This window comes from Sinocyclocheilus grahami, unplaced genomic scaffold, assembly GCF_001515645.1.
Source record: "Sinocyclocheilus grahami isolate Dianchi unplaced genomic scaffold, SAMN03320097.WGS_v1.1 scaffold513.1, whole genome shotgun sequence".
NCBI classification, from domain to species: Eukaryota; Metazoa; Chordata; class Actinopteri; order Cypriniformes; family Cyprinidae; genus Sinocyclocheilus; species Sinocyclocheilus grahami.
The window spans coordinates 404,103-421,161 of NW_015505692.1; the positions used below are offsets into that span (position 1 = coordinate 404,103).

General features: G+C 37.0%; 1 protein-coding gene across 1 annotated transcript in view; it reads left to right on the forward strand.

The window, feature by feature from the left end:
- The window catches only part of dph6 (diphthamine biosynthesis 6), an 88,095-nt gene that overhangs the window by 7,372 nt on the left and 63,664 nt on the right, over positions 1-17,059 (forward strand). Inside the window, exons 4-5 of the mRNA XM_016237384.1 lie at positions 10,157-10,230; positions 12,251-12,369. Coding sequence (XP_016092870.1) covers positions 10,157-10,230; positions 12,251-12,369 — 193 coding nt within the window. The remainder of the gene's footprint in view (positions 1-10,156; positions 10,231-12,250; positions 12,370-17,059) is intronic.

Consider the following 17,059-nt stretch of genomic DNA (forward strand, 5'->3'; position numbering starts at 1 on the left):
GTGTGTGTGTGTGTGTGTGTGTGTGTGTGTGTGTGTGTCTGTGTCTCTCTGTGTGTGTGTGTGTGTGTCTGTCTGTGTGTCTGTGTGTGTGTGTGTGTGATGGTGCAATAGTGCCATCTATAGCTGTACCTGCATGCAGCACATGTGAAGTTTCTCCTCTTCAGTTTTCTTCAGTATTATTGTCAGTAGAAAGGCTGTGTGTATGCTTGTGAGGATGTGCTGGAATTGTCTCAGGCTTTCTTGTGTGTACACCACAAAAAAGGCTTATCTTACTCCGTATTTATGTCTTGTTTCTAGTCAAAATATCTAAAAATTCTTAAATTAAGATGTATTTACTAGATAAGCAAAATTACAAGATATTTAGTCTTGTTTTTTGGGGAAAAAACTAAATTAAGTGCATTTTGCTTAAAAACAAGTTAAATTATCTGCCTGTGGGGTAAATACAATTACCTTGTTTTAAGAATATTGTATAGCTAAGTATCTTATGTCATTTTGCTTATTGGGCCTTTTTTTCCCCCTGAAATTTCTTAAGTCTATGTTCAGTCCAAAGTATTATTTTCCCTAGAATGCTTTCTGTTTCTCTCTCTAAGGTGTTTTTGTTTACATGCTACAAGTTTATTTTACAGGCTTTATCAATATTTCATAGTAATGCATCATCTCACAATATATTGCAGTACAAAATCACAACAATATAGTGCCATTATCATTTAAAGGTCATCCAAAAATGTTTCAAAGTTTAGTTTGAATTTAGCTTCAAATATGGTGAACCCAGAAGGCCTCACAATTGAGCTTCGATGTTTAGTAATTATAATTAATCAATTAAAAATAAAAATTCTCATGTTTTTGCATACTTACTATTTTTATTAGAAATCCTTTTGTCTTGTTTGGTTGCAGCGATCGGCAGATATACTTCTGAGGGGTTTTGAGAATAATAGAACAGATGAACTGTACACACATCAAAAACACAGCTTGTGTGCCAGCAGTCCTTTCAAGATCTGTGAAGAAAACAGTGAAGTTTAATAGCAGAAAACAGAAGACAAACATCACTGTCTTCTGCCTGTACTGTACGTGCACTGTACACAGCAGGACAGTAGTTAAAACAATAATTACAGTGTTGATTATTCTAAATATAAATATAGAGTGCAACTACACGTACCAAAAATGCTCTTCTTTCTCTTACTATATTTTTTTAATCAGTTTAGAATGTTTTAATTTTTATATTTTCCATTTTCATTGCAATTTTAAAGTTGTAGTACTTCTGCTTTTTTGTTATTTGTTGTTTTTTTTTAATTGCTTTGGCGCAGTTTTCACAAGCAATTAGTACATTTTCAAAACTCTTAGTACTAATGTCACAACAGATCATCAGAAGTGCGGTTTTTTCAAACATGTCAGCGTATTTTCCCTCGTCTCCGTACAATACACACAATCACAAAATATCATTTTTGATCGTTTTCACTACACAAAATAAGTGTGTCATCGATATAAATGTTTCATTCACGGTAACTGCCTTTGATAAAGCTCTCACTATCACACTTTTCCTTTGCGTGATCAGTTTAATACATTTGCCTATTAGTGAATCTAACTCATCTTAATAGTTAATCAGTGAATCATTTGGTGCATCTGTAGATATAGATTCAATAAATATTTCGTTTCTGTAGAACGTGATTGCAATTTAGGGATAACCAAATGCACTACAAGTGATTTATCTAAGATGATAACACACTGGATAAAAACTTTTACAAACATTATTGATTTTATGTGAGATATATATATGTAAGTGTATTTTCTGACATGACCGTTATTGCCTGTATTACTGTAATTATTTCAGCAACAAAGGTGATTCGAAACATGAATCTTGCATGATAGTTTAACTGATTGTTAAAAGTGCTAAACTGAAAGAAGATCATACTCGGGGCTTAAAGTTCTCCGGCGTGCAGCGTTTGGCTGCAGAAAAAAATAGTCCTACATTTTAAAACAAATCTTGTTGATTGATATCACTTTCGAGTTTGTGAGTTCGCCGACCAATGGTATGAGAGGAGCACAGCTTTCACTCTCAACCAAACTAACATTACTAGCCAATCAGAATGTGTTGCTCTTATAAACACGAGACGCGCATAATAGTCGCAGCTCTGATGAATGGAGAAGCACGACGAAAAGCTGCGAGGCGCAATGGTCAAAGATGTCCATCTAGCGCATATTTACATAGAAAAACTAATTAAAAAGCAGCGGAGCTTTGTAAAAAGCTCAGAGTATTCACGTCATCTCCATAAAACGATATGATCGCCAGAACAAATTTACCGGGATTTTTGAAAAGGTCCTGAATCACACATGATCTCTTAATGGTATCTTACCAGTAATGTACCAGTAAAGACTAAAGGCTAAACTCTTCCTCTGTATATGCTGTGAGTTTTAATTGCTTAACGTTCATCTGGGAAAACGGTGTGCATTTTCACACTGGATCATTTATAAACCTTTGCCAAGACTGGAGAATGCATCAACCTATTTCTAAATATGCCATTTATTGTACATCGCAATTTAAAAAAAAGTTTCTGCACGTGACCAAATATGAAAATTAAATGGATTTAAACATGGTTTAATCACGCTGTAAAGCGAAACGTCACCAGGCCTGTGGCGCCCTCTGCAGGAATTCGTTTGAATAAATAATGTACTTAAGTTAAGGTTATGTTCGTATTAAGTATAGGCATATTACATTATATATTTGAACAGTGTTGTTCAATAAAACCATGTAATTTCTTGGTTTTGATATTTTATTTGAGCCAGTTATTATTGCCTCATCGTTAGTTTATATATAAATAGTCATACTAAAGCCTGGTTTGTGTTACTAAAAAAATCTGATTACTCATTAGTCAAAATAATCAGTAGATTACTTGATTACCAAAATAATCATTAGTTACAGCCCTAGATTAGTTAAAATATTTCTAAATACAACTACATTGTTTTACTTTTTGTAATTAAAAGACAAATATTTTGTCATTGAAAATTTCTTAAAAATAGTATTAAAATATTGTCTTGCTCTAGTGAACCAAGTTTCTGTATTTTGTCTCATCTCGTGAGCTAAGTGTATTCTCACACACCCTAGTGCCGATAAGCTCATGATTTTCCAAGTGTATGATACAGCTTTCATTCTTCAGGTCAATCATATGTTCATGAAAAAAAAAATCAGTTTGAATAAGGAAAGCGATAGCTTTGTCGTAGTATCCTTTCAGATGTTAAAGTTGCCAGTCATTGCATGCTTTGCATGTGCTGCCCCACCCAGCCCCCGGAAAAAAGTGCAGGCTCAGGATTTTTTTTGCTTTACAAGTTCTTAAAAATAGTATTAAAATATTGTCTTGCTCTAGTGAACCAAGTTTCTGTATTTTGTCTCATCTCGTGAGCTAAGTGTATTGTCACACCCCTAGTGCCGATAAGCTCATGATTTTCCAAGTGTATGATACAGCTTTCATTCTTCAGGTCAATCATATGTTCATGAAAAAAAAAATCAGTTTGAATAAGGAAAGCGATAGCTTTGTCGTAGTATCCTTTCAGATGTTAAAGTTGCCAGTCATTGCATGCTTTGCATGTGCTGCCCCGCCCCCGGAAAAAAGTTCAGGCTCTGGATTTATTTATTTATTTAACCCCTGCTGTTGTGTTTTGGTGATTAATTAAAATGTTCTCAATACATATCACAATGATCTTGTGTTCTGAAACAATGATTGTGTGGAATGAAAATATGCGCAACTACAATGAAATCATGAGATTTGTACTAAGAGACTAAGTATAAGATTAAGAGATAAGTACTAAGAGATTTGAAAATGTACACCTTGTGAAAATAGTACCATACCAATAAAAAAATAATAAAAAAAAGGTAAATATCATTTCCTTTTGGTCTAGCTCATCTTCTAATATAGCTTTCTAATAAACATTTTTATCTCACAGTTGTGAGTTATAAACTTAAAAAAAAATTGTTTTTTTCTTCAGAATTATGAGTTTACATCTAACAATTCTTTTTTTTTCTGCCATAGAATAATTTTTTTTAAATCTCTCAATTCTACTCCCCCCCGCACAACTGTGAGTTCATATTTCACATTTAATAAATTGCAATTCTGAAAAAAGTAGACATTGGCACATTTTTGCGAGTTTACGTCTAACATTTTTTTTTTTTACTTTTTAGAGTCTATTCCTTGCATTTCTGATTTTTTATTTTTTTTTGGAGTGGAAATAAGTTTCCTTTATTAAATGTTAAATCTTTCATGTTGAGATTAACATTAACTATAATAAATGAAAGCTTAACTGATGTTGAGACTGTAAAGCATTACGTTCTGCAAGCATTAACCTGTTTTCCATTAAGCATATATAATATTATAATATAATATATTATATGGTCTGTCCTGCTTTGAATACAAGTAGACAACGTTTTTATTCAGGATCCTCACTTAAGAACTGGTTTAGTAAGAATTTACTAGAAAAAGGTTTAGCATTTTTGTTATATATGTGACCCTGCAGCACAAAATAAGGGTCAATTTTTTGAACTTGAGATTTATGCATCATCTGAAAGCTGAATAAATAAGCTTTCCATTGATGTATGGTTTGTTAGGATCGGACAATATTTGAAAATCTGGAATCTGAGGGTGCAAAAAAATCTAAATATTGAGAAAATCATCTTTAAAGTTGTTCAAATGAAGTTCTTAGCAATGCATATTACTAATCAAACATTAAGTTTTGATATATTTACAGTAGGAAATTTACTAAATATCTTCATGGAACATGATCTTTACTTAATATCCTAATGATTTTTGGCATAAAAGAGAAATGTATAATTGTGACCCATACAATGTATTGTTGGCTATTGCTACAAATATCCCCCAGCGACTCAACACTGCTTTTGTGCTGCAGGGACACATGTAAAATATCTTAATCTTAACGGCTGTGTTTTTCTTTTTGCTTGGTTGTATTTTCCTGTAACTATGGTAACTCAGTTCTTGTTATAAATATAGTCTTAGTTGCTGACATGGCATTAAAAACTGTACAACTGCTTTGAAGAATTGCTCCGTTTCTGTGCAGCCTCTGACTCTGGAGTTTGGAAGTGTGCATGAATAGTCATTGTGTTTGTGCAGGATGGTTATTTTCTCATGTCCTGAGATGCACCGAGCGCTCGATCACCTTCAAACGCTTGCTTCCGCCGGCGCGTGTAAGAAACACACACCAATCAGAGGCGGAGCTAAGCTGCTCTTTAAGGAGCCCCGCGGGCCCCGCTCCGGTATCGACAGACGAGCGTCCCTCGAGAGCGGGGTCCGACAGGCCCTCCAGTCCAAACACACCTTTGTTTTCTCTCCTCCACTCCAACTTTCATCCAGCGGCTTCAGAAGGCCGTGTCCGGCGAGCCGCGGTGGATTTCTCAAAAATCAAACCGTCTCTGATTACTTCCACATTACTGCTGAAAAAGAACATAAAAAGAAATGGATACCTTTAAACCTGCTTAATACATAAATGATGAGCTCTCAGGTCACTCCCAGGACGGCGGCGATCGATAGCGCAGCTAATAGAAAGGCTTCAGAAGGCCGTGTCCGGCGAGCCGCGGTGGATTTCTCAAAAATCAAACCGTCTCTGATTACTTCCACATTACTGCTGAAAAAGAACATAAAAAGAAATGGATACCTTTAAACCTGCTTAATGCATAAATGATGAGCTCTCGGGTCACTCCCAGGACGGCGGCGATCGATAGCGCAGCTAATAGAAGAGCGCTTTACCTGTGCGGGTTTGCAGCCGGAGGAATGTCTCATTAAATAGCTCCAGCTGAAGCCACTGCCGCCACATTTATTTGATTACTGTCGACATGACATTTACATCACTGCGTCAGCCTCGATCCGTTCTGAATCAAACATTTGAATCAAAATAAAAAAATCTGTCATCATTTATAGCCTCGTGTCGTTCCAAACAGATACATTACATTTTTATCAATAGTTAGGGGTTCAAGTGTGTACCATTGAAACCCATTGTGAGTGTTATAATGGCCGAGGAGCCATTAAACTGATCTAAAAGGGATCGTGCAGACCAAACCGTTAATCGTAGAGACTTGAGATTTGGAGGGATGGTAGTACTCACACCGTCTACAACGTCACCAAAGCTCGCCCCGATCGGCCTGACGGGGGCGCTACAGTGATCAGAAGTACGAAATCGTTATGCCGTTGGAATCCTTGGCTCACGACTCCGATTTGACCGTCACTTTCGGGCGTTTTGGATTTTTTTGGAAAACCTACTTTTGCGAACTAGCCCTAAGTTTTTCGTCCAGATTAGAACCAGCGCTTTACCTGTGCGGGTTTGCAGCCGGAGGAATGTCTCATTAAATAGCTCCAGCTGAAGCCACTGCCGCCACATTTATTTGATTACTGTCGACATGACATTTACATCACTGCGTCAGCCTCGATCCGTTCTGAATCAAACATTTGTTCTGCTTTTATTATTTCCCTAGTGAAAAATAAGTATTCGAAAGACATTTATTTCATGCTAAGTATGCTATAAATACACGTGCATATTTATGTACTTAATAAAAACATGTACTTTTGGTGTACTAAAGTAAGTCTGCTAAATTGGAACAACTAATTGTGTGCTTAATGCACTTTAATTGTGCGGAAGTTAGTGCTGAAGTCTAACTAAAGATATACTGAAGTATATTAGATTGTGCTAAAGTGGAGCTATTGCAAGGTACACTTTAAATATCTTGCATTTAAAGACCGATATTATTCAAAGATCATACAATCATCAATATTGACATTAAAATGCATTGTAGGCTTAATATTACGAAATGTGCATTGTGCACAAGTAGTACTCCAAATAAAGTTTAATTGTTCCAAAAAGATACCATTGAAGTGTCATTAATATTTTAAATTAGTTTTTAGCTTTATATTTTTCATTCTCATTGTAATATTAAAGTTATAGTAATTAGATTGTGTTTTTGTTGTTTTTTGTAACTATATCTATATATTTTATGAATTATATAGTTAAGTTATTTTGATACTTTAACTTAATTCTTTCTTTCTTTCTTTCTTTCCTTCTTTTTAATAGTTCCAAACCTGTATGTTCTCATTTTCACAGTATCTTCATTCGTCTCTTTTCTTCATTTGAATGGAAATAATTTTGAGAGCATGAAATTTGGAGGATTTTGGATTTCTCTTTTTATAATTTACATTTAGTCATTTAGCAGATACTTTTATCCAAAGCGACTTACAAATGAGGACAATAAAAGCAGTCAAAACTAACAAAAGAGCAACAATATATAAGTGCAAATGACAAGTCTCGGTTAGCCTAATGCAGTACACCTAGCAAGGTGTGTGTGTGTATATATGTATGTGTATATATGTGTGTATATACAGTATATATATATGTGTGTATATATATGTGTATATATGTATGTGTATGTATGTGTATATATTATACACACGCACACACAAAGAAATACAAGTAGATAGAATAGAAAAAATAGAAAGCTAGTGTTTTTTACACCTCACCTATCCAAGATACTTTGAAGGACCTATCTGAGAGGTAAGACTCAAACCACTGGCGTGCGGTTCCTGAGATGCCATTTTCCAATAGGGTTGACAGGAGGATCTGGTGGTTCACCGTATCAAAAGCAGCGGACAGATCCAGCAAGATAAGTATAGAAGATTTGGAAGCCACTCTTGCCAGTCTTAGGGCTTCAACAACTGAAAGCAAGGCAGTCTCGGTCGAATGTCCACTTCTGAAACCAGACTGGTTGCTGTCCAGGAGGTTGTTCTGTGCGTGAGAGGCTGAGACTTGGTTGAACACGACTCGTTCAAGTGTTTTTGCAATGAAAGGTAGAAGGGAAACCGGTCTGTAGTTCTCTAAAAGAGTTGGGTTAAGGGTGGGTTTCTTAAGTATACGGGTTATATGAGCCTGTTTAAATGCTGAGGGAAAAACACCAGTGTGAAGGGATGTGTTGATGTGAGTGAGTGCAGGTACAACTGCAGGAGAAATGGCTTGAAGGAGATGAGATGGAATAGGATCAAGCGGACAAGTAGTAGGAGGATTGGAAAGGATGAGTTTAGAGACTTCTGCCTCCGAGAGTGAAGAGAAGAGTGTATGTTTGCTGGTAAGATGGTCTTGACAGATTGTGGTGTGGTAAATTGTGCACTGAGGTTTGTAATTTTATTAATGAAGAATGTGGCAAAGTCGTCAAATTATCACTCCTTCAATCAGAAAATACTGTCAACAGACAGAAAACAAACACACGTTCACTTGGTTTATAAGAGTAAAATGTATAAATAAGGTGTTTAATTATGATTTTAATTGAAATCTACAGACACAAATAGATAAACTGCAATAAAATATGCACTTACATGTGTACTGTGTATGTTTTCTTTTCACTAGTCTGAAAGAAGAGACATGTTATGGAAGCAAAACAGACCAAAATCTCAAAATGAGAAAACAGTGGTTTTGCCGGAAGTGTCTTGACTTAAGTAACTTTGAGTTCAATAAACAGTCTGGTGTAGTTTGTTTTCTTTGTCTTGTCTAAGATGCATTGGGAGAAGCATTTACAGAATCCTACAGTAAATGTATTTCAATTAATTATTAACTGAATTGTTAATAAGATCAAATTGTTGAGTCAAATTGAATTGTTCTGAATTGGCTCTTTTTTAAAATTGAATCAAAGCCCAGTGAATTGTGCATTGAATTGATTCGTCCATGAGGCACAGGCCTAATTGTTAGTGAATAATGACTTGATGTCATTCTCTCCTCCATTCCAAAGCTTCTTGTGATTTCAGAAGAGGCTTGTGTGCAGCATGAAGATTCATCAGAAGTTCTTCTGTGTTTGTGGAACAAAATAATGGCACGCAGGGTTTGATTTCATATTTACACAGTGTGTGGTTGCTGTTTGCCTCATGGGAACAGCTGAACGAGACTCTGATCATGTCAGATGTGTGTGTGTAAAGGCAGGACACACTCTCACACACACACACACACACTCACACAAACACACACACACACACACACAGTCCCAGTGCCAGATAAAGAGCGTAGCCTACAGCTCTTGTAATTTGTTTGTATTTTCTGCCTAATGTAGTTTGCTCAATCTTGTTTAGTGCTGATGGAAAGAGATAGGCCTTATCTGGGTTTGCCAAAGGCATGAGCGTCTGACAGCGCTTGAGCGGCGTTCCAGCACTGATGCTGTGTTCATGTCTGAAGTTTGACCACCGGGATGAGCTGCACACATGGCTCGGAGGTCCTCCAGATTCAATGATTGTGAGGATAACGTGGACGTACAGGAGAGATATATATTGGGAATGCACCGATATTGCAACCAATAATCGGTATTGGCTGATAAAAGCACTGTCTGACATCAGCCGATGGCTTTTATGAACAGCCGATGATCAGGGACGATTATATCCTGTCAATCAAAAGTGGGCAGAAAATACTGCAGCTCATACTGTGTGTAAAGAAAATGTCTCTTGAGAAGAATTTAGGGCAGTCAACACAGTATGCATTAACATAAGTTTGCTTAAACAAACAGCGCCATTATCTCAGGTTCTGTTTGACCCAGTGAATAACCTATAGTTCAAGCCAGGGTTGCCAGATCTGCGGTTTCCCTTCACCAAACATTATTTATAGCACCTCTCATTCAATAATCACTAAGAGCTTTGTGATAAGAAACAAAGTCTCAGCTCTCATATCTGTTCATTTTATCACAAAATTCAGACAATAAATGCTGTTTTGATGCTCTTGAATGTGGCGTGACAGGGCGAGTCTCTTCCACTCTAGTGAAAGTTTCACTTTACTATTACACTTTACTATTAGTTATAGCACAAAATGAACATTCAGAACAACTTCAGAACGTATCGAAAGATACACAACATATTACCGAAATGTATCATGTCTAATGAAATCACCCTATTTAACTATATAACTATTTCAGTTAGTTTATTAATGTAACTAATTACATGAGAATGTAGAGTTGCGTCTGATTTGGTCATGATGTCAGTGTGTGTTAGTGTTTATTTATCATCATGTTGTCTGAGGCCGGTGATATTTGTGTGACATTGACATGATATCACAGCGTCACTGGATCACTCTCTGCAGTTTGAACCTGCAGCTTCTCATCTATCGTCTCAGATCTTAGACTTGCTTTCCTCTCGTTCTTCAGGAGAAGGAGCGTGTTGAGGCCGTGTCTGTCGGGGCCATTCTGTCCGACTACCAGAGAGTACGTGTGGAAAATGTGTAAGTGGACCCTCTTTCTCTCTTGTTTCTCCTTTCCATTTCTCACACATGAAGGACACTTCATAGACTGCATTATGTCATTGGCACAACAATTAGCCAATATACCAATGCCTTGTGTCTAGAACCGTGCATCATTTTGGCTGAATAAATTAATCAAATTCATAAATTCTAATATGATCAGGAAGTCTTATATTTTGTAACTGTTTTTGCCACGAAGCTATCATCAGATGCTGATGTGGCATTAAAAGCTGTATTACTACATTACTACTAATGATCAAGTTTATTTGTCTCTCTGTTCTTCAAACTCCGCTCTCTGACTAAACCCAAAGTGTCTGAAGTGTAAATAAATAAAATAAACACATTTATTGGACATTATCAAGGTAAACCCATGTGTGTTTTAAATCTACGTTTATTCAAAACCAAAATTTAGGGTCAGAAAGTTTTTTAATGTTTTTGAAAGAAATCTCTTCTGCTCATCTAAGCTGCATTTATTTGATCATAAATGCAGTAAAAACAGTAATTGTAAAATATTATTATAGTTTAAAACAGCTGTGTTCTGTGTGAATCTCTGTTAAACTGTAATGTATTTCTGTGATGTGCAGCTGTATTTTCAGCATCATTCCTCCAGTCTTCAGTGTCACATGATCTTCAGAAATCAGTATAATATGCTGATCTGCTGCTCAAGAAACATTTCTGATTATTATCAATGTTGAAAACCGTTGTGCTGCTGAATATTTTTGTGGAAACCGGGATACATTTTATTTTTCAGGATTCACAGATGAATAGAAAGTCTTTTGTAACGTTATAAATGTCTTTACTGTCACTTTTGATCAATTTAATGCATCCTTGATGAATAAAAGTATTAATAAAATAAAAGCTCAAACTTTTAAACAATTGTACAGTGTAAATTAATAAGATATGTCACACTTTCATGCTCAAAGAATCTTGTTTTAATAAAAATCTGAACACATAACTATATAATATTTGTTGAAGTGTCATTGAATGAAATTGCAATCGGCTGTTTCTTGAACACTGCTCTTGTCTTTCATTGGTCAGTCAAACAGAAAGTTCCGCCCCAAACTCCTTCTATAGGTTCTTTCAGACATTTGCTCAAACAAATCAATGTTGTGAAAGTGTCACAGAGTTTCACTCTTTAGGATGCCAAACTACCAGTGACTCTGAACACTAAATGGACACCGCAAACTCATTAAACATGCTGTGAATGTGTTTTTCACTTCGACACCGCTCAGTCTTGGTCTCTGCAGCCATTTTTCCTTCACTTGAGCTGTCAGTCAGCTATTGTTCCTCCGCTGATACCGCGGGGTAAATGGTGTAACCCCATCTGTATACCTGACAGCCTGTAATGCCGTGGGGCACGACCGTGTCGTGCTAAACGCCCTAATCACCCGAGCACTCAGTTTGACCTGTGACGCTGGCATTGAGCTTATTGTTAGTGTACATAATGACTTCATCCTAGGCTGGAAGTTTGTAAAAGTTAGGCAATTGTTTATTGTGCATCTTTCAGCACAACATTTGTCTTTCTGTCAGTATGCTTTATATAGAGAGCTAATAATAGCCATAGATCGTGCTTTCTTTTTCCGTTTGCTCTGTTTTGTCAAACACTGTATATCAAATTTATCGGCACAACTTCCTGAAGTTAACTTCTATTTTAACTGTTTTGGACTGCTGTCTTCTAAACGCGTCTGCGCTTCTCGTCCAGCGTGCAACTACCATGCGTTCTTACTCCGCCCATGTATTAAATGTGCGTCCTTGAATGCACACAGTTTTCTAACGTATTTGCTTTAACTTCTTAGGTAATATCAATGGTATGACATATTTAGATGCATCCGAAATTACAAAAACATATACATATATTTAATTGTTTGATCAAAATTATTGCTAGGGACAAGTTGGTAGTCGCTGGATATTGGTAGGGACATGTCCCTAACGTCCCCCACATCTAATTCTACGCCCCTGGTTTCTCTTATTTCCCGGCTTGATGCTGTGGTTCTCTCTGCAGGTGTGCGAGACTGCAGCTCCAGCCGCTGGCGTACCTGTGGCGCCGAGACCAGGCCGAGCTGCTCAGAGAGATCATATCAAGTGGCCTCCAAGCCCTCCTCATCAAAGTGGCAGCGTACGGTGGGTGATAGGCAGGACTTGAGCAGTCCAGCTACCATTGAGGTTTTACAACGATCCTATTCTTAGACTTCTGACCTTCAGGTGACGCAGGGCTGAAACTAGCGTAAAACACAGAATAAATGTAATCATAAGTGACGTTAAGTAGGTTAAGTGATTTGACCACGACCACATACATTTGAAACATCGCCATAAAATCTAACAACCTAACTTGATTGTAACATTTCTGTAACATCTCTGCAACATTACAGTAACATCTCTGTAGCACCATAATATCTCTGTAGGATCACTGTAACATCTCTGTAACATTACCGTAACATCTCTATAGCACCATAATATCTCTGTAGGATCACTGTAACATCTCTGTAACATTACCGTAACATCTCTATAGCACCATAATATCTCTGTAGGATCACTGTAACATCTCTGTAACATTACCGTAACATCTCTATAGCACCATAATATCTCTGTAGGATCACTGTAACATCTCTGTAACATTACCGTAACATCTCTATAGCACCATAATATCTCTGTAGGATCACTGTAACATCTCTGTAACATTACCGTAACATCTCTATAGCACCATAATATCTCTGTAGGATCACTGTAACATCTCTGTAACATTACCGTAACATCTCTATAGCACCATAATATCTCTGTAGGATCACTGTAACATCTCTGTAACTAGCTCCGTAATATCTCTGTAGGATCACTGTAACATCTCTAACATTTCCATAACATCTCTGTAGCACCGTAATAGCTCTGTAGGATCACTGTAACATCTCTGTAACATTACCGTAACATCTCTATAGCACTGTAATATCCCTGCAGGATCACTTTAACATCTCTAACATTACCGTAACATCTCTATAGCACCATAATATCCCTGCAGGATCACTTTAACATCTCTGCAACGTTACAGTAACATCTCTATAGCACCATAATATCTCTGTAGGATCACTGTAACATCTCTAACATTTCCATAACATCTCTGTAGCACCGTAATAGCTCTGTAGGATCACTGTAACATCTCTAGCTCCGTAATATCTCTGTAGGATCACTGTAACATCTCTGTAACATTACCGTAACATCTCTGTAGCACCGTAATATCCCTGCAGGATCACTTTAACATCTCTGCAACATTACCGTAACATTTCTGTAGGATCACTATAACATCTCTGCAATGCCATTGTAACATCTCCGTAACATAATTGTAACATCCTGTAAAATCTTTGGAAAATCTCTGGATCATCAGTGTAACATTACTGTAACACACATTGGCAAGCACAACATAATAAAAGACACCTATATGCAATAAGTAGCTTAATTTATTAATAACAGACCAGAACACATCAGCATAATCAATATAACAGTATAACAGAGTAGATCATTTACGATTGTCAAGCACCGTCATCACCTGCCCCATTATAGAATGTGTGCCACAGACTGTGTATTCAAACGTGGCTCATCCAGTTAGGATTTACAGTTGGGAAGTATTAGTTTTTTAATTATGATCTGATAAAACATAAAGCTCTTATGACCTCTCTATGGGTGAAGAAAGTTACCAAAAAAAGCAGCCATTCTGGCGGTGTCTACTCGTAATCATAAAATGATTCATAAAAAGCAATGTTTCTTTTATCGTCATTATTCCTGTATTTCACTCATGGTATTTTGCCATGTCTGGTCCTACATAATTTCAGCTGCAAAATTGCACTGAGCAATGGTAAATATGACCCTGTCTTAACACACATTTATGATTTCGTCTTTTTAAATTAACATCGGAGTGCTGTCTACCGGTGTCATTTATAAAACTGCACATGAATGTCAAGGTACATGCTGCTAAAAAAAAAAAAAAAAAAAATCTGCTAAAATTGCAGCTTGTCACTGGGGCAACACCCTTAAGATGACACCTTTGTACCTTATCTACCCCTAAAAGGCGCTTATTAGTACCTTGAAGTAGTACTATGTGCCCTTAAGGTACTACTATGAAATAAATAATGTGCAAAGACCCCAAAATGTTTTTTTCCCCCCTGAAAGTATGTGTTTATTTTGAAATGATGAATTTGTTTGTGGTTTACACTAATGGAGTGTAGAGTGTTATAACCCAGTAGCTGTTTTACATGTAATGTTTATATTCAGTTTTAAAGCTTGAATGATTCGAATATACATGTGGAGTTGTAAATCTTCTGTCCCTTTCTATTATTTGAAGGGTTTCAGATGCATTGGGATTACCTCTTGTTTTTTCTACCAAAATCCCTTTTTTCCAAATCCCATCCCGTGTCTTATCTGCGCTCTTCTAAATGTGTTTTTAAGCAGATAATTCGGTGTGTGAATATGAGCGATCACACCGTCTGTGTTTTAAACCTTTCACATGAGCTGCAGGAGACAGAAATACACTTGAGAGGATCTTTGTGTTTTTGTTGTTTGTTCAGACCGGCACACACCGGATCCGTGTGCGTATTGAAGGAATGTTAAATTTCACCCGACGCGGAAATGCTTGTCCAAATGAGCCCTGAGCGATCCGCCGGCACGGCTTACCTCCAAACCCCCGACAGCAGCGCTGGCTCTTGACAAATCTTCCTCTAAAAGCAAATTCCCCACATGTCTGGAAGAGTGTAATTATGTGCGCACACTGAGCTGTGTGTTTTCTGCTTGGCTACAGGTAGAAGAGAAGATGTTATCACCACTTGCTTTTCACCTGGCCTCAGGCGGCGGTAATTAGAAATGAGAGGGTTGGGATGGACTTACACTGCTGCGGGCCGTCAGGGAGCGCTGCAGTAATTGTGGCTTTCATGGGTTTCATGGGTCAGGGCCGCGGGCTGAGCTGTGTGTGTGTGTGTGTTGGGTGACAGAGCTGTGTTATACATTCACATACACCACAGGTGGAAATACACGCGCTTTAGAGGGCATGACGCGAGAAACTCGACTGTGTGATAAAAATAATAGTTACAGTTACCTTTGTATTTCTGCCGAACAACCACTGTACATGTATAGATTTAGAATATTTAATGCAAAAATATTAAATTATTTTCTATGCACTAAACAATACAATATTTACCTACATTACATTCATACTAAAACATTAAAATACTGAAATTGTGTGAACATTTTTGAACGACACAAACTAATTTTAAATCAGACTTTTGAATCAATCATGCAAACAATTTGAACTAATTCACAGAAATGAATAAAAATCATTGTGAGGTAACAATAAGGTTCAGTTCATTTCAGTAGTTAATGCACTGTGTCCTAAAATAACAATGAAGATTTCTTTTGCAGCAATAATTAATCTAGGTAAATGTTAATTTAGGAATATTCTATAATTCATATGTGACCCTGGACCACAAAACTCAGTTATAAGTTTTATTAGTTCAGGTATATACATCATCTGAAAGCTGAATAATAAGCTTTCCATTGATGTATGGTTTGTTAGGATAGAACAATATTTGAAAATCTGGAATCTGAGGGTGCAAAAAAATCTAAATATTGAGAAAATCATCTTTAAAGTTGTTCAAATGAAGTTCTTAGCAATGCATATTACTAATCACACATTAAGTTTTGATATATTTACAGTAGGACATTTACAAAATATCTTCATGGAACATGATCTTTACTTAATATCCTAATGATTTTTGGCATAAAAGAGAAATGTATAATTGTGACCCATACAATGTATTGTTGGCTATTGCTACAAATATCCCCCAGCGACTTAACACTGCTTTTGTGCTGCAGGCTCACACATTATCTCATGCTTGTTCACAGTACAATATACAGTATACAATGTTAAAAATGTAGAAATGAACAGTGCTGCAAACGGCGTGAACAAATTGTCTTTAACTTAAACTCACTGTAAATGGGTTCCCATTGTGAATTTATCATGGTGCTCACGCATTTGGCATCTGCTCACTCGTCACCAGCGATGAGCGGCGATATAAATTATAATCCCGTAATAACGCTTGAAGGAGGATTGTGGGTAATCGCAAGGTTGACAGAAGACATTCAAACCAGTTTAAAGGAGGGGATCTGTTGTTACGAGACAGCTGCCCACACAACACGCAAAGTGCACAAGTACACAAACCTCGACGTTTGTGCCAACAAGTTTCTCTCTGTAGTCATGTCAGAAACCAGAGCAGAACTTCTCAGCGATCGCTCGCCACCTCTGTGCAGCCGAGCGGAAATAATTGGCTGGTAAATACAGCAGCGTCAGATATTCATGTAATTAGTTAATTGGTTGATTTGTGTGGGTGAGGATGGCCAGACGCGGTGTTGTTTCCAGCAGTTAATTGGATGACAGCTCCTGTGGAAATTGGCATGTGTGAAGTTGAAAGGTCTGTTTACGGTGTTGCTGCTTTCCTTTTTTAATGCATGTTTTATAAATTTATTTTCTGCAATTATACGTGCTCTTTCAGCATGAACTTTTCCACTCAAATTGTTGGCATTATATTCTTATTATTTAAATGCACACAGCCCTTTCCTCAACATGTGGTTTAGTATTTTTTGAGGCATGTGCAAATCTTGATGATAATCTTCTAGTGCAGCATTTCTTAACGGGGCGTTCAGAGAATATCGGGGCGCTGGATGGAAACGGTATTTCTAAAAACTGGGTGTTGAGATCTTATATAGTACTTATACAGGAATCACACCAAAAAAGGTCATCCAAGATCAGGATGAGTTTGTTTCTTCATCAGGTTTG